At 44.5% G+C, this 18,794-nt stretch overlaps 1 protein-coding gene and 1 pseudogene across 1 annotated transcript in view; both read right to left on the minus strand.

The window, feature by feature from the left end:
- Positions 1-7,661: 7,661 nt before the first annotated feature.
- On the minus strand, positions 7,662-15,681 carry LOC135888968 (arylamine N-acetyltransferase, pineal gland isozyme NAT-10-like; annotated as a pseudogene).
- Positions 15,682-16,640: 959 nt separating this feature from the next.
- The window catches only part of LOC135888844 (arylamine N-acetyltransferase, pineal gland isozyme NAT-3-like), a 33,658-nt gene continuing 31,504 nt past the window's right edge, over positions 16,641-18,794 (minus strand). The window contains exon 2 of the mRNA XM_065416635.1: positions 16,641-18,712. Within this exon, the coding sequence (XP_065272707.1) occupies positions 17,835-18,707 (873 nt within the window). The 5' untranslated portion in view covers positions 18,708-18,712 and the 3' untranslated portion in view covers positions 16,641-17,834. The remainder of the gene's footprint in view (positions 18,713-18,794) is intronic.

The following is an 18,794-nucleotide window of genomic DNA, read 5'->3' on the forward strand; positions in this document are numbered from 1 at the left end:
ATTGCCTGTAAAGGAAGTAACATTAACAAAAAGTTAATTATTTATGATGATGTGAAGGGATTTCTTGTTGATTCCGACTAGCACAGATGCTATGATCTACTGAACCCCATCAGAGTAGTATTGAAAAGAAAACTGATTCTTGTAGTAGAGAAATGCAGGAGTAATGATAGGGCATGGATGTTGGGATCTGGGTTTTTTGGTCCAAGGCCATCTCTTGACAAGGGTGGACACAATAGAGCAATTACCCCCTTGTGTGCACAAGTGTATGTAAGGAAGATTTTTGGTATCTACATTAGGTCAGTGTGATACCAGGACTCAGTCAAAATAGGACAAAATTAGGAAACGTTAACAGGTTTTTGAATAAGACAGTTCTCATGTCCATATTCTCATCTGAAGAAATGATGAAGGAAGCAGTGTTATCTAGTGGTCAGAGCAGGCACTTGGGAGTCAGGAGTCCTGGGTTCTGTTCTTGAGTCTGTGTCTGAGATCATAAGTAAGCCACTCATTTTCTGTATGCCTCAGTTTCCTCATCTGTAAAATGAGGAAAATAATATTCCTTGCACATTGGTAAAGCACTTGGGAGATTATTGTATTAGAGGTGCCATAGAAGTGTCAAGTCTTGTTATAAATTCAGACCATCAGATGATTAACTGAACCGCTGATTTTTTTTGAGAGTCACAAATCACTAAACTCTAATCCTGTCTAGTCTGATACAGTCGTGACACTTTGGTGTTGGAATTAGGATTCTCAGAAGAGGCAGGTAAACTCCCAGAAAGACTAAGACCATAGCCTCTGTTCTCAGCCGTGCTCTCTCTCACCTAGGTGCAGATGAAGGGGGTAGTGGGCTGTTTGCAGCTGTCTGATATGCCTAGCTGTCCACTAGCCAGGAATTGCTGGAGCACAGCACAGTGCAGTCATGTTCATTCCCCAAACTGGAAATGCTCGCCACACAACCTCTGTGACAACAGCAGCAAGAGGTGGTATAGGAACCCATTACCTGGTTTGATGGCACCCAAGGATTCCCCTACACCAGAACTGGTCCATATCTGGCCCTTTGAACCAGGCTTTCTCAATCCTATTAGGCACCCCCAGCTGGCATACAAAAGAACTGGACCAGTTCCATTATGTCTTCTTGAGTCTTTTGTGTGCATGAAGGGGGAGCAAGATTCAGCCTATCCAAGCAGGCAAGTTTGAACAGCCCAAATAACTGCTCACTGTCAGCATTTCTGCATAGGAATTATTCAGCTGGTTTTCCTGCCTTGCTGTGCAGCTGAGAAGTCATGCCTTGAAGTGTTCTGAGTCTTCTCAATGGCTTGCTACAGTCCCAACATCCCAAGTGGGAGAGACAGCAAGTGTCTGTATGTTGCTCTGTTTGAAAGTGGGACCTGTGCATAAAATGCTTTGAAGGTTTTCTTACAGCCTGTCCCCTTGCTAGGAACACAAACCATTTCGAGCACTCTGTGTTGCTTCAAATGTTTAATTTCTTGATAACTCGTAAACCTACCTTTGAAATATTTATGTGTACACAATGGGAGCTCTATGGTAAGCTGATGTTTAGACTGTTAGTACCATTCTGTCAACTCAGGGAATCAATCTACTGCATTGAGATAAACTCATCAGGGAGCTGCTGAGTGTTTACTGCCAGATGAAATTTCTCAGGATGAATCATAAAATGGTTTTCAGTGACAGATTCATGCTATGCGTGGTATAGGCAACACATGCTGTCCAAAGTTAGTAGAGAGCCCCAGCACTAGCAATATGATGCAATCAACCTCGGCTGAAAGGAGTTTAGTGTTTGGGTACGTTTAAGTAACACCAGGAAATGGCCAAGAAAAGGATCGTGAGAGCAGCTGCTGTGAAAACTCTCAGAACCTACTAGAGTGGAATGGTTTACAACATATGTTCTGCTTTCTGCAGTAGGGGCAGCTTTGACTGTCCAGTGGAGACGTAACTATCCTACTCAATCTCAATCAATTTCTGATCATTAAATAATGAAAACAGGTCACACCAATATAAAGTAGGCCCTCTGTGTAATGTAAGACCTCTCTGCAGCTCCATAATGTAATTGAACTGCATAAACTCTTAGGAGGTGCAGGCTACAGTTATTTTGAGTTGTGGAACTATTAGAATGTTTTGGATGAAAACCAGAATATTTGAGAGACGATTTCACAGCTGTATTGACCACCATTATACAGAGAAAATCATCAATAAAAGAAATTTTGAGGCCTGTCAGAAGTCTAGGAATGCAGATGCACATCCAAAAATGTGTGGGCATTGATGCACTATATTTGCACATTCAGTTACCATGACTGTACACACTATCACAGTAAATCCATTTGCAAATGATCCATCATGCATCTATTATTAACCCATTGTTCCCAGAAAATGGATCATTTTGCAGTAAGGAAAGCAAAGTCTGATAACTTCATATTTTTTTTAAGTTATTTTTAAAAGGTTGTCGTGAATTCTTACCCCTTTTAATATGAACTCTATTTTTGGCTAGTTTATTTGTCTTTGCTTCCTTTATTAAGACTCTACGGGCATGTGCAAAATTAAAAAATAACAAAAGAATTAGTAATTTCTGGGAACAGACTGTAGAATCTGGAATATCCGAGTTTAGATGAATAGGTCTGGTGGTAAAAATAAGAGAGAGAAAGCCAATACATATTTCTATAATTGTTTTGCCACTTTCAAGAGATGGCATTAAACCAACATGGCTGTGTTTTGTTTCCATTTCTGCACCATTTTTCATACACCATTTTCTACAAACCTTAGTCCTATGGACATTTGTATTGCATGTTTCTCCAGGACCTTAACTATACACAAAGAATTTGGTTTTAAAAAGGAGCTTACCTGTGAAAACGACCCAGCAACAATTGTATCAGGTTTTGCACCCGTTTGGGGTTTTGTTTTTTGGTTGGTTGGTTGGTTTTTGGATCGCTAAATCAGGAACAGCCACGGATTGCAAGGCTTTCCCTCTACAAGCTTCTTTTTCTAAGTAATATACGTCTGCCTCAGGGCTGTTCGGTACTAGATCTTAAAATCCAAGAGAGGGCAGAGTCCATGAAATGAGTGCACATATTTGGACTTCATTGATCCATGAGCTGATTAAACTTTGTATCTTCCTTTTAAGAGATTTGCTATTTTTTCTACTGGTTAAAACCAGAATGAACTAGATTTTCAGTCCTCCCCCCCCCAAAAAAAAATTCCGTAGATTGCTGGATGATGTATTTTCTCTTGAACAGCAAGCAATAACCATTGGCATTAGGAAAGCCAGTCTTCTCTTTCTTCTTAGTAAACTGAGTATGTTGTTCAGGTGTTGCAGGTTCAATTTTCAAAGGACCAAGTACATAGAACCATTCTTCACTAACAGAAGTTCCTTTTTTGGGGATGTTTTTAAAACTTTCATTGCCCTGACTTGATGTTTTATAGATAAACAATGAATACCATGACAAATACATCTTAAACACAATTTTATGTATATATGAGGAAAAAATAAGTAGTTTATTTCACTAATACTTGGCACTTTCCATGGCCAAAGTGTCGTACAGACATTAATTAATTCTACCTCGGTGGAACAGGTATTATTCCCATTTTACAGAAGGAGAAAGTGAGGCAAAAAGATTGAGTGCTTCATCCTGCAAAATGCAGGGCATGTTGGCCCTGATCCAGCAAAACACTTAAGTATGTGTTTAGCATTAAGCACATGAACAGTCCCATTGACATCAAGTGCTTAAAGTTAAGCACATGGTGGAGTGCTGTGCTGGATCAGGGCTATCATCAGCACCTTGCCATGATCAAGCCCTAAGTCAGGGGTCGGCAACGTTCGGCACGCGGCTCACCAGGGTAAGCACCCTAGCGGGCCGGGCCAGTTTATTTACCTGCTGACGCGGCAGGTTCGGCCGATCGCGGCCCCCACTGGCCGCGGTTCGCCGTCCCGGGCCAATGGGGGCGGTGGGAAGCGGCGCGGGCCGAGGGATGTGCTGGCCGCGGCTTCCCGCCGCCCCCATTGGCCCGGGACAGTGAACCGCGGTGAGTGGGGGCCGTGATCGGCCGAACCTGCCGCGTCAGCAGGTAAATAAACTGGCCCGGCCCGCTAGGGTGCTTACCCTGGCAAGCCGCGTGCCGAACGTTGCCGAGCCCTGCCCTAAGTGATTTGGCAAAGGCTTCGCAGTGCCTCATTGGCAAAGCAGGAATTTGAACTCAGGAAAACGTGGCTCCAAACGTTCAGACCATGCTGTTTGTCAAAGGTCCCAAATCTGCCTAGAACACTGAGACCTGACCAAGCGTGTAGCAGAGCCCGGAAAGAATCTGGTTCTTGCAACCCCAAAGATACTGCATGGGGTTGCAATATCTGTTACATCCCCCCCACCCTAGAGAGGTTATACAATCCCAGCTAAGCCCACAATACTACATAAAATTTAAGTATTTCAAGAATATTGCAAGAAATGTCCATGTCTGCCCATTTTATAGCTGGGTGAAAAATAGGCATAAAGAGGTGAAGGGTCACATTTTCAAAGGTGGCATCTAATTTTGATTGCCTCCATTTTAGATCTCATGGGCCTGATTTTTCAGGAGCATCCTGAGCTCCTGTTGCCTTACTTACAGTTGTAGATACTCAAAGACTTAGAAAATCAGGCCCCTGGCATTGAAAGTTGGGCACCCGAAATTACAGGGCATTTTTGAAAATGTGACTCGATGTAAATTGTCCACCGTTTCTGATAAGGAAATGGAATTCAGGACTTACAACTAGTTTTCAGTGTCATTTAATCACCTCCTACACTCTGGTGTGTTCTGACTAAGTCATAACCTCTCCTGGGTGTTATTGTGGACTGCTGAAGAAAGACATCTGCTCAGCTATCAATTACAGTCTGTTCAAGGACGTGAATAATTTGTAAAAATGTACTAAGGAGGAGATGGAGAATTATACTGAAAATATTAGAGGACTTTTGTGATACAGCCTCACCTTTAATTCTGCACTAGAGTTTGGCCACCCACTTTAAAAAAAAAAAAAAAAAGGAATACCAGAATTAAAACAAGATCCAGAGAAGAGGGACAAAAAAATAATAGAAATATAAGGCAATTTCCGTATTAAGAGATTAAAAGGACTAGGAGGATTTGGTTTGAAAAGGGGAAAAAGATTAAGAAAAGACATGATACCGGTACATTAAAATTAGTTAATGGTATAGTTACGTTTATTGTGAATTTATTTGCTCAAGTTGGCAGTCAGTTTAACATATTTTTAATGTTAATTTTATGGAAGGTTTTACCTTGAGATTGTAAAAGCTCTATCTAGCATAGTTGTTTTGAATTAGATAATATCCACTGTGACAGACTGACAATATCCTGCACAAAGCCTTATGGAATTAAGATAAGTTGTATTGAGTGAAGTTAAATTTTACTGAATTAGCACCTGTGGGGTACATTGTATTAAAATGTGACTGTGTATGTGGTGTTGTAGTATTGTATATACCTTCTCTGACAGGGAGGGGGGATGCCAATGAACATCCCCCATTATCAGCCTTTGAAGCCTCTTCCCCTGCCCCAAGGAAAAATGCATATACTCTGAATACTCCAGAGACCAACAGAGAGAAAATATTATGATATAAAAGCCTAGGATTTAACTTGACTCAGAGCTTTCTTCCTGACAGGTCAAATGGACAGGACTCCTGGTCCACAGAGGACCCCAATCTTTAGGGGAGGATTGGAAGGACTGAGGCCATAAGACTGGGTAGTGTTCTGAGCTAAAGCTGTGATGAACTTGTAACCACGAGGTTGCGCCTAGGGTGGGGGAGTTCAAGGACTTATCCTGTCAGTACCCATGTTAGAGTTGGGATGAACTCTGGTAAGCTTCTTAGCATGCGCGCAGGTTCTTTTATTGTTTTTGTATGTTCTCTCTGTAATGCTCTTTACCTTCAGACTAAAGTAGTCTTGCTTAGAAAACTCTGTGTGGTACTTATATCTGTAGCAATCACTCTATCAGTCTCTGAAGAGAAAGCAAGCAGCTCTGTTTAGGCAGACTCGGAAATACCCAGGGCCAGGGCCTCCGTGTCCTCTAGAAAGGCATTGTTGAGCAGGTGAGAGTGTGACGGGTTGGATCACAGAAACCCCCTTGGGAGCTGCCACCTGATGTAGTACCAAGACTACCCCTGCTCCTGTTTTCCCTGCCAGCTCAGGACTCCAGCACCCTGTCTTGCTGAGCCAGACACTCCCGTCTGCTCCAACACAGACCCAGGGTCTGAATCACTTGCCCCAAAGCTGCAAGTTTACCTGAAAACAGCTCACAGAAGTGTGCTTGTCTTTAGCACTCAGATGCCCAACTACCAATGGGGTCTAAACCCAAATAAATCCGTTTTCCCCTGCATAAAGTTTATGCAGAGTAAACTCATAAATTGTTCGCCCTCTATAACACTGATAGAGAGATATGCACAGTTGTTTGCTCCCCCAGGTATTAATACACACTCTGAATAAATTACTAAATAAAAAGTGATTTTATTAAATGCAGACAGTAGGATTTAAGTGGTTCCAAGTAGAAACAGACAGAACAAAGTAAGTCACCAAGCAAAATAAAATAAAATGCGCAAGTCTATGTCTAATCAAACTAAATACAGATAAGATCCTCACCAGTTCCAGAATGCTCCCTTTTACAGGCTAATCTCCTTTTAGCCTGGGTCCAGCAATCACTCACAACCCCTGCAGTTACTGTCCTTTGTTCCAGTTTCCTTCAAGTATCCTGGCGGGGGTGGAGAGGCTCCTTCTTTAGCCAGCTGAAGACAAAATGGAGGGGTCTCCCCCGGGTTTAAATAGACTCTCTCTTGTGGGTGGAGACCCCCCTTCTCCCTCCTATGCAAAGTCCAGCTCCAAGATGGAGTCCTGGAGTCACCTGGGCAAGTCTCATGCCCCTGCATGACTCAGTCTTTACAGGCCGAAGCCATTGTCCACATGGTATCTTGCATGTCTCCAGGAAGACTTCTTATGTGGATTGGAGCATTCCAAGATGCATTGTTCCCCAAGTGTTTCCTGATCAGGTACTTAACCTGGTGAATTCCTTCCTAAAGAAGCTGACCAAATGCCTCCCAAAGCTTACTTAGAAACCAAGCAAGTATACAGCCCATATTCTTAACCTCAAGTAGAAAATGATATATATGTACAAATAGGATGAATAGATATAGTAGACCATAACCTTTACGGAGATATGTTACATGGCACAGGCAGCACAAAACATATTCCAGTTATATCATACATACATTTATAAACACACACACCCCCATAAAGCCTTATGGGGTACACTGTCACAGAGAGATTTTCAGAAAAGAAACAACTCTAAGCCCCCACTGCCTTTTTTTAGATTTACGCAACCCTAGGTCAGTTCCTAACCCCCTCCTCGACTGTCACTTCTTAATCGTTCATTTACCTGAGCGACGTCTTTTCCGTTCACCTTGTCCACCAGTGACTCCCATGAGCCGGGGTCACCTTCCTCCTCTACGGGGTGGACAACGAGAGGCCATCATGCTCATCAGTCTTCCTCATAAGCGGTTGGTTTTGACTTCCATGTGAGGTCCCAGGCTTTTAACCCATCAATGATCTAGAGGCTGCTTTCTAAACACGGAATCTGGAGATGCCTGAGTGTACATGTTTAGCTGTTGAAAATAATTTATAGTCTATGGCTTGAGAGTGAATGAATATATTTTCCTGACCTCTTTTGCTTCCAGATTATCAGAGTTAGAGAAGTTTTGGTTGGGATTGTATTGCTTCCTTTGGATTTTCTCAAACTACTAGATCCCACTGTCTTCTGTGAAGCGAAAGATGACAGGAGTCTTAGGCTAGTCCTTCCCAGAAAGCAGCACCATTTGTTGTCACATTTGACAGCTAGCACCAAAGCCACCATCAACTATATAGGATTTGCAACCAAAAGCCACCTTCCGTAGAATACGATTCATGTGAGGAGTATATATTTGTTCTGTTAGATCATGAGTGTTTCCTCCAAGGATAGAGTCAACCCTGAAAGACCCAAAACAAAAGCTGATTATTTTCCATGCACCATCCGCTACATTTCTTGCTCACAGTCTTCTTGTAAATAGGTTCTACATCCAACTCGATGATTTCTCCACAGCGTATGTTGAGTTTTTCGAATGGAACAGCTTGAATGTAGTGCTGAAAAATTGCAATTAAGGTTTCCAAGTCCACTTTTTTGTAGGAATATTGTGAAATATTCTCTGATGTTCATTTTTCCTGCATGAAGAGAGTGAAACACTTGTTATAGTTGTGCTGATCTCAAGGGATTCACCCCTGTTTTTGTAACGAGGGTTGCCTGACCTGCAAACTTCCCCCTTACCCTTGACTCTAGTGTTTTGAAAGAAAGCTAAGTCCATGCAGGAGATAAGAACAAGACTGAAACACTAGATTGGTGGGTGTCACCTGTTTTAGAAATATGTATTTACAAGGCATTCTCAAAATAGAGATAAAGTTAGGAGCTGATGAGAATTGTGCATCACCTTCTCAGCAAACTTCTACAAGTAAGGACCATCTTTTTATTGTTTTTGTACCATGCCTGACTCAATAGGGTCCTGGTCCGTAACTGGGGCTCCTAGGTGCTATTGCAATAAAAATAATAATAATTAGTCTCTGGATTACATTACTGATCCCTTCACTCATCCGAACTCTAAATGGATTTGTGTTGTTTGCACTTTTTTAGATTTAATTTAACATTTTTCTGTGACTTGATTTTTTCCAGAGCCATTCAGCAATCTGTTATGGATTATTTGACTTTCAGTAAGAGCTGTGGTCACCTTAGAAAAGAGAGTTCTTTTCTCTTCCAGAAAAACTTGCCAAGAATCTGTTGATTAGAATAAGGGGAAAGTAAACACCTCCCAGCTATGTCCATTACACTAACTGCACCGTGTGAATTATAACCAAATTTCATACACAGAATCAGCAACTCAGAGCTGTGCTCCTGCAGCTCTTAAATCCAGTAGGAGTTTTATAGTACTTGGTTGACGTTTTGTTGAGTATATTGTCACACCTACACTGTGAGACTCTGCCGTGTGCGTGTATGAAACAGCCCTGTAGTTGAATACACACTTGGGACTGATTTGTACTGCATAGAACAAAATGTTTCTGAACAGTAAAATGCTGTATTGCTTAAAGAAATATAAAATGGATTGGTTGGCTTTCCACATGTATTATTAGCCTGTCTTGCAAAACTGCATTTCTCCAGCTACACTGCATGCACGTTGTGCAGTGATATTAATGCTGAAGCCTATCACATTACTGGAGCCCGAATGGGCTAGAATGTGATCTAATGACAGCTTATGTGTTGGCACATTGTTCCAGCAAATTTACTATTGTCAGTGGGTGCTTGCAAATGATATCATGCCTTTTGGAGTTACGGCAGGGAGAGAGAAGCACCGCTTGTTACTCAAAAGACATTGACTGAGTGGAGAAAACCCAGAGAAGAGCAACACAAAGGAGAAGGTTGGGAGAACTGACTACTGAGGAAAGATTAGGAGAGTTAAATATGGACTGTTTGCCTCAGCAGCAATGAACAGGGAGCAGCCCACGAGTACCTGAAGGTTGTCAGCACTGAGGAGGGAAAGGAACGATTCAGCATAACAAAGGTTGTGGGCGGGGGCATTAACTAGCAGGAATATAAATTAATATATGGAAAATTTACACTTAGCAGGACAAACCTCCTGATAGTGAGATGTCTCAGGCTATGGAATAGTCTTCCAAGTGAAGTAGTTGAAACTACATCCCTGGGTATATTTAAAAGCTACTAAACTTGTGTTAATCTAAATCGAGAGATGAGTGGGATTTTCAAAAGTCTCAACATTGGCATTGCTTCCATGGAAGTCAGTGGGAGCTTCTCCATGCACTCCCAGAGGAGCACAGTTAGGCTAATGCTGAGCACTTTTGAAAATCTCACTCCAGGTGTACAATTGGGAATAATGCTATCTTGGCAGGAAAGTAGACCAGATGACCTAACAGGCCTCTTCATCTATAGCCTGTACCAGCCTGATGTCAGCTATTGGTTTCCCAGCAGTGTAACTCAAAATTTCAGTGAAGTAACTCCTGATTTACACTGGTATGAGGTCAGAATCAGGCTCTATGATGAAACAACAGAGGGAAATGTAATATAATAGAGAAAAAGTTCCCCATTGAGGGGCAGGAGAGGGGGAAAATTATCACCTCAGAATAGCCAAAGTGACCACAAAAAATGTGGCAGCGCCTCTTTGACACCACTTCCTGCATTGCCCCCCTTCCTCTCCCTCCCTTTGTTTGAGGAGGGGGGCACTCTGCCACAGCCTCCTCAGCTATCCAGAGCTGCAGCATCGTCGCCTCAGTCAATCCCCAGGATGCTGTAGGACTCTGCAGAGGGTCTGTTATTTCTGTTCAGATTTTTGGTCCAATATTCATCTCTGGGTGGGAATGTCCACTCACTATGAATAGGCCAAGCTGTTCCAGACAGAACCTGGTAAATCTGCTTGGCCTGATGGGCCTGAATTATTTTTTTAATGTGTGGCACCTACTTGAGTTTTACTTTGTTCAAGAAGCTATAAGTTCGCTGTTGGATCAGAGGCAGCTTTGGGGAAGAGATTTCATTCTACCTCTTAGTCAATAGTATTGGACTTAGGCCCTGCAGGTTACCTTCATATGTTGTCACTCATCCCAGAGCCATTAGCCATAGTGCCATTGGCCCAGTTGCAAGGAAGGAAGGAGCTAGATCAGGGTTTCTCAAACAGGGGTCGCTGCTTGTGTAGGGAAAGCCCCTGGCGGGCCGGGCAGGTTTGTTTACCTGCCCCGTTCGCAGGTCCGGCCAATCGCGGCTCCCAGTGGCCGCGGATCACTGCTCTGGGCCAATGGAGCTGCTGGAAGCGGCGCGGGCCGAGGGACGTACTGGCCACCACTTCCAGCAGCCCCCATTGGCCACACACCTACACAATCTTGCCAAACACAAGGGCTCGCTATGCTAGCCAGTTAATGAGCTACTTTGCAGGTTATTGGCTAGGGCACTGGATTGGGAGACAGGAGACCTGGATTCTATTTCTGGCTCTGCTACTGACAATGTGTGTGACCTTGGGCAAGTCACATCACCCCTCTGTGCCTCCATTTCCCTTTCCACCATTTCTTTGCCTCTGTCTATCTAGATTGTAAACTCTCCAAGGTTGGAACAGTCCCTCACTGGGTATATGTACAGTGCCTAGCATAATGGGTGTGGTCTCAATTAGGCCATGTGCGTGTTTGTGTCTCTGGTATAAAATCACTGGCTTCATGAGTGTAGACAGGCAGAAATCATACAAGCCATGTGCCTTTCATTTTAAATTTCCTAGAGCAAGTGTCCCTTCTTGTGACAGGCTGGATTGCTCTGTGCAACTGCTCTCACCGCACTAGTGATCATACTGAAATGAGAGCAAGCCCTGGTATACTAGGTAGTCTGTGTGTTACCAGTCTCTATTCCAAACCTGGATTGCCAAAAATATAGGCCCTGAATCTAATCTGACTCATTTATTTTTGTTCCCACAGCAGCAGGATTTCATTCAGCATTCATGGGATCAGCTAGCAAGATTCACACATTAACTCTGTCTCTCTGCGAACTGCCCTGGGAATATCTGTATCTTCTCATAATTAGAATGAATAGTAAGAAATAATTCCTCACTGCTAACATTCATGAAAAACTTGCAAAGTATGAGTCTCTTGCATGCAACTAAACTGTTCATTTGATGTAAAGTTGCATTGCATCTGAGATTGGAGCTGATTTTTATCCACTGCCATTGGACATGCTTAGTTTAAGTCTCAAACATTTTAGCTTAAAAACACATAAACTTGATACTTTTACTTAGACAAGTCTTGCTGCTGCCTTGCAACACATTTCACTCGGTTTATTTTTAAAACTTAAACTTCCCCAATATGAATAGCAGAAGTAGGTGCAAGCACTGGAATGCTACAGCCACAAAAAAAAGTCATTTCTGTACGCCATTGAATGTATCTAACAGATTAAGTTAAGAATAAGGCACCTAGGCAATCTCCTGTAAACTAGCAAGTGTCAGGCTTTCTCTTCTGGCTCTCTCCAAAGTTCCCTAAAAATATTTGCATTGGAAACTCCTGCTCTTAAAGGTGCAGACCCCTTTTCACCATATAGCACAGGGGTCGGCAACGTTTGGCACGCAGCTTGCCAGGGTAAGCACCCTGGCAGGCCGGGCCAGTTTATTTACCTGCTGACGCGGCAGGTTCGGCCAATCGCGGCCCCCACTGGCCCCAGTTCGCCGTCCCGGGCCAATGGGGGCGGCGGGAAGCCGCGGCCAGCACATCCCTCGCCCGCGCCGCTTCCCACCGCCCCCATTGGCCCGGGACGGCGAACCGCAGCCAGTGGGGGCCACGATCGGCCGAACCTGCCGCGTCAGCAGGTAAATAAATTGGCCCGGCCCACTAGGGTGCTTACCCTGGCGAGCCGCGTGCCAAACGTTGCCAACCCCTGATATAGCAGAACTGAGTGTTTCACTCTCTGGCAGAGCCATTTAGGGAAAGAGGGGTAGTGTCCTCTTTTGTGTTATACATTATTATTAATAATAATAATTTTGTTTATTTGTACTGTCATAGCTCCTAGGACCCCTAGTCATGGCCTACGACCCCCTTGTGCTAGGTGCTGTACAAACACAGAACAAAAGGCTCACAATCTAAATAAGTTTAAACCTTCAGCTTTGCACATTGGATCACCATTTCTTTTGAAGACAGAAGCTCTCTAGCAATCCAAAGAGCGAGTACAGCACAGGCATCACCAGGGTAAATTTTCCTTATGCAATGTTCCAAAGTGCCCCCACAAACCTGCCCTCCAGGGACAATCAATCAGAGTAGTTCTGTCTCTATGGACTTCCAGTCCTTGGCCCCCCTGCTCAGTACTCCACAAGCCCTCATGACTGTGATGGTGGTGTTTGCATGGAAGACACCTGCCCAGACTGAGATGGAGAGCTACCAATTCATTCCACTAAAGTCACTGATCTGCAGACAGGCTGAGCAACTTTTGAACTTGTAGTGTAGTGGTGAGGAGTTCTTGTATCCCTATATCAAGCCCTGGAGGCGCCTTTGTTCTTCATTCAGTGGAGGGGGGGTTCTATTCCCAGCCAGCCCCTGAGGGTACATCTACACAGCCAGCAGCAGCCCATGGCAGCAAGCCTCCCAGTCCAACTCGACAGACTCGGGCTCCTGCTACAGCATTAACAACAGCTGTAAGAGACCGTGCTTTTATATTGCACCTCGGGCTGGCGCTCAGGCTCTGAAGCCTAGGGATGGGGCTGGACTTCAGCTTCGGAGCTCCAGCCCAAGCCTCAATGTCTACACAGCTCTTTTCAGCACCGTAGCGTGAGCCCGCGTCCGTCGCCCTGGGCTCAGGGGTTCACTGCTGTGGACGGTGTAGACAGCATACCCTGAATTATCTGAGCCCATGTAGCTGCCCTGCCTTTAAGACTCCAACAGCTGAGATAACATTAAGAAAAGACCAAACCGTTGACATGTGAGAGTGTGGGTTTGCTGAATGACCCAGGCTTGGCCCAGTGATCTTATCAACTCCTCTCTGAGCAATAAGTCCGGAACAGTGTGCACCGAAACAGTTGACAGAGAAGTGTTTAGCTGTGTAACAGGCCACAGGTTGCAGGGAGAGTGACTGGAGGAAGAGTCAACTAAGGGTATGTCTGTGTTGCAGTCCTGGAGTGTGATTGCAGCTCAGTTTTAATCTAGCTAGCTTGGGTTCTGGAGGCATGGCATGCCATGGCTTCACGGCTGGATTTCAGCTTGGGCATGTTTGCCTGAGCTGCCATCACACCTTGTGGCTGTGGATATACCCTAAGAGATTGGTCCTTTTGGTTCCCGCTGCTAAAGCTGTTTTTGCAGGGTTATGACACACTGGAAATATCTGTATGACCGTGTAGAAATCTTATGTCTGACTTGATTTCCTCATTCAGGTTTATACTGCTGCCTGACCAATTGCATAGAGTTAAATCAAAACAGACTGCAAAGGGGGGTTGTTAAGGAACCCAGGAACAGTAAAACAATGACACAGATAAGACAGTCTCTGAGGTGCCCACTTAAAGGAGTTAAGACAACAAGGGCTTGGCCATCCGTTGGGGAAAGAAGCTGGAAGCATCCAGCCTAAGATGGATACTGGAACCATCCAGCTTAAGATATTTTTCTCTTCCCAGGGCTGACTGAGTTCAAAAGACCCTCAGGGGTTAAAAAGCTGCCCTGGCAGAAAGGGAGGGAGGGGGAATACGGTCAGCTCAGCTGGCCCGGATACAGCGTCAGCGAGGCTGACAGACCGACTGTCCTGAGAGCCAGGGTCTGCAGCCAGCTAGCTGTAACGTGGTACCCAGAGAGAATAGGGGACACCAAGGCTTAGTCATGTCTACCTCAGGACTAGATGGGGAGTGTCAAGCATAGGTAAAACAATATGCGTGTAGGTCTCGCTGTTATTTTTTAAATCTACTGTCAGCTCTGTGTACTGTTTGGGCAAATAAATCATATTTTGATTTAGAGAAATGGCTTCGGTGTCACTGCATAGTGTTACTGACCACTGGCTCCCAAAGGAGAACTCTGGCAGGGTCACGCCCACCGTCCACGGGGAGCTGCTCGGTATCATGGTATACCAGGGAGGTATAACCCAGAGAGCCAGTCAGAAAGTGGTTGGATTGCACTGCAGACTCCTGCCCCAAGAAGGGGTGGAGGAACAGGCCTGTCACTTGGAAGGGGTGCACTCTGGGGACTGGAAAAGGCTCTCAGAAGGAGGAGCAGCCTACCTAAGTACTGTGACAAGAGGAGGGTCTGGAACTGCACAACAGCCCCTTCTGGGCCATCACTCCAGCCCAGGTGTGGGGATCCACATTAGCTGGTGGACTGGCTCACCACAAATTTCCCCTCCGCACTGGCTTGTGTAGAGCTGGCATGAAGTCCTGGCCCACCCTGACCAGAGTACCCTGCCTACTCCTAAGAAGCCTTTCCCACCCACCCCTCATACACATGGAAGTGCAGCGGTCCCTGCAAGGTGGGGGCCTGCCGTGGTGCGAGTACTGCTGAGTGAATTCTCCGTAAGTGTGTGTAACTTCCCAGGTGCCCTTGGCCAGCTGAGATGACCAGGTGGGTTCTGCCAGCACGTAATCACCAGGTGTCAATATTTCTGTGAGTAACATGTTATCTGCATGCATAGCTGGGATATTTGGCCTCGTAGTTTCCTCCAGCACTTCTGGACTGAGCATCAGGCCTGTCTGTCAAACTGCTCCATCCAGTTTGGGGTGCTGAGTCTGTGTTGCCTGCATTTCCCCCATTCTTTGGAACCCCTAACATTTCCCATGTGTTGTTCAAACATGCCCACAATGGGCCGGAGGAGAGGAGCACTCTGCAGCCCAGTCTTTCAGGTAGCCCTCAGGCCCAGGTGTAGTGCAGCCATTCTCTATGTGGCCTATTGGCTAGGATGCTATTCTGAGACTGAACAGACCTGACTTCAAATCCCTGCTGTGCCACAGCCCCTCTGTGTGACCTTGGACAAGTCACTTAGGCCCAGATCCTCAAAGGTATTTAGGTTCCTAATTTCCCATTGAAATCCTGAATACCATTGAGGATCTAGGCTTTAGTCTCTCTCTCTTTTTTTGAAGATATACCGATCTCATAGCGCTGGACAGGACCCTGAAAGGTCATCGAGTCCGGCCCCCTGCCTTCACTAGCAGGACCAAGTACTGATTTTGCCCCAGATCCCTAAGTGGCCCTCTCAAGGATTGAACTCACAACCCTAATGAACTCACAAACCCTTGGGTTTAGCAGGCCAATGCTCAAACCACTGAGCTATCCCTCCTTCTCCCCATCTCAGTTCCTCCTCTGTAAAATGGGGATAATAGTGCTTTCCTAGATATGGGATGCTTGTAAGGATAAATACATTAAAGATATGACAGTAATGAGGGTGATATACATACTTAAGATAGCTAGAGTTGATGTCTCTTATATTATGATGTGTGATGGGACACCCATGTTGCTAGCTAGACCCTGCAAGAATTTCATTTGAAGATTGGGACACCCTGCAATGAACCTGTTTCTATGGTGATTCACTGTATGTTCTTGCTTTAGAATTTCATCTCCTCTTGTGGCAGGAAGAGGGAAGGCATGAGCAGTTATAAATAACCATCACACAGCCAGGCTGACTGGATTCGCCATGTGAGAGTCTGGGGGCATGTGAATGTCGCAGCGGATGGTGCAGTGGGAAGTTATTCTGTCTACATGGAACACTTCACGTTTCTGTTCCTTTAACCACATTTAACTGATGTGAGCCCATTTTTTGTGACTGCTCAGCATTTTTATCATATCTTTCAAATGACACCACCGATGAATGGATGGAAAAATACCTATTAGCTGAGTGAGTCAATTCCCCTTGAAGGAAAGGATACAATCTCCAGATAGAGGCCCTATCTGATAGTAAACTGATACTAAGCTTGATTTTAATGCAAAAGCTTCTTTTTAATAATTCATCATCAACAACCAGAATATTAAATGACTTCTTACCTGAAAAGGAATCTGGGCTGCTGGTCAATAAAAACAACAGAACACAGGTCACTTCCTGTGCCCCTCACATATGGAAGCAATCCCATTAACTCATGTATCAATTACATGTATGACTAAGATTTTGTTAGCCAGCAGCCCCTGTTATTAACCAGTGCATACAATGGCTACAACCACCCACATCACACAACATAATGGGCCTCAGATATTTTATTGTACAAGGCTGGTCTTCATAAAATATTTCTGAATGTACAAATAATCATGACAAATGGAACAGTCTTTATGAATGTTTAGTTGTTTTGGGCAGGGGAATAACAGCCCTTCCCAAGTCTCAGTGATGAGTGTAGGACCAATTGGTAGATTGATTAAAAAGAAATGACCAAGTTCTTCCTGAAGGAGAGTAAAAGTCATTATGCTGAGTAGAAATCACATGCATTTCAAGGGGATGGTGGGTTGCAGAGAGACCATGGCTGGGTCAGGATTATAAATGCAAAAATATGTGGTCCGTGCCTCAAAAATTGTTCCCTAGAATTGCCCCTTTGTGGTTATATTATGGAGATGCTGCAGGTTATGTGGGGAGCCACAAACGGGGCAGGAAATTCCCACCCAGTGCTGCAGTTGTGTTCATCCATGGCAATTTTGATAGCTGCAAATAGTCAGTCCCTAAGTATTAATCCCGGTATATCACAGCTGTGCAGCTATGTGACTACATAGTGAAAGACCCTTTTCCTAATGCAATTGCAAAAGAGGGTAAACCTAGGGTGACTGTGGCAACCTGAACTCTGAATGTCCTAGCATCTCTGGATATTAAATTTCAGCTGTAATGTAGCATTTCTTTAGAGCCTGGGTATGTTTTGCTCTACATGGCAGTGCAGGGGAGCAAGGAGGCATAAGGGGATTCCTTGCGTTGCCTCCTCACTTTGCCATTCTGCATATGGAAAGGGCAGCTCCATGGGGTTAAAGAAGCAGGGAAGGGGCAGAAACTTGCCTCCAGCCCACACACCCAACCCAACCCCATGTACCAGCCAGCGCAGTGGAGCCCACACAGAGTGGAAAGTACTCTGCTACTGGTATAAGCCTGGAAGACTTAATTTACCAGCTGAAGCCAGGGGAGAAGCAGGGAAGAAATTGTAGCTCCAAGAGTCACAATTTCTTTGCTGGGGTAGCACTGCTACGTGCCACCCCTTGTTCTATGCTAGCCAGAAAGTGACAGCCTAGCCCTTCATTTTTTGCAATAATTGCATCCTGGGAAAGAGATTCTATTTGATGTAGCTGTCTCAAATTATATTCTGTCCAAGAAACTAAACCATAGACAATCTGCTGCTGTTAACTGGGATGAGTTTATGATCTAGCATTACTCTGAATTTGTCTTTCACTGTTTTTAACACCTCCTCATCCGTAAGTGTTGTGGTTTCCACCAGATCCATGTTCTCCTTGTAATTGTATTTAACCTTGGTGAGTTTCCACCCAACTAAAGCCCAAAGGCCATCACTGGTCTGGAGGCTGCAGATGGACTTTTTAACAAACAGAGAATCTGGAGATGTCTGGAGATACACACTCTGGGGCCTGAAATCTTCTATCTCTCGTGGCTGAAGGGTAAACAGGTAAACTTTCTTACATGCATTTTTTTCCAGATTATTGGAATTAGAGAAGCTTTGGTTGGGATTGTATTGCTTCCTTTTGATTTTCTCAAAGTACCAGATCCCATTGTCTTCCATGAAGCGAAAGATGCCAGGAACCTGGGGCTGGTCTTTCCCAGAAATCAGCTCCACTGGCTGCCACATTTGATAGACCATTCCAAAGCCGCCGTCCACTATGTAGGCTTTCCCATCCAGGACCACCTTTATCAGAAGGTGATTAATATGATGATTATATGCATTTTCTTCTGGGCTGTAAACTTTTGCTCCTATAATGGTGGTGTCATATCCCAGCATTTTGAGAACCCAATATAAAAGATGGTTGTTTTCCATGCACCAGCCACCACGTTTCTTCTTCACTATTTTGTCATAAACTGGTTCTAAGTCTAACTCGATGGCTTCCCCGCAGTGGATGCTGAGGTTTTCAAAAGGAACAGCCCTGATGTGGTGCTGGAATATTGCAGTCAAGGTTTCCAAATCCGGGTTTTTGTAGGAGCCATTATAAGAAATTCTGGTGAAATATTCCATGATGTTCATGTTACCTGTATGGTGAGTAAAAGAACAATTGTGTGTGTCTGAAATGCTTGGATGAGTGTCACCATCCATCATAGGAGCAGAACCTCT

Source organism: Emys orbicularis, chromosome 14 (genome assembly GCF_028017835.1).
Source record: "Emys orbicularis isolate rEmyOrb1 chromosome 14, rEmyOrb1.hap1, whole genome shotgun sequence".
Classification (NCBI taxonomy): domain Eukaryota; kingdom Metazoa; phylum Chordata; order Testudines; family Emydidae; genus Emys; species Emys orbicularis.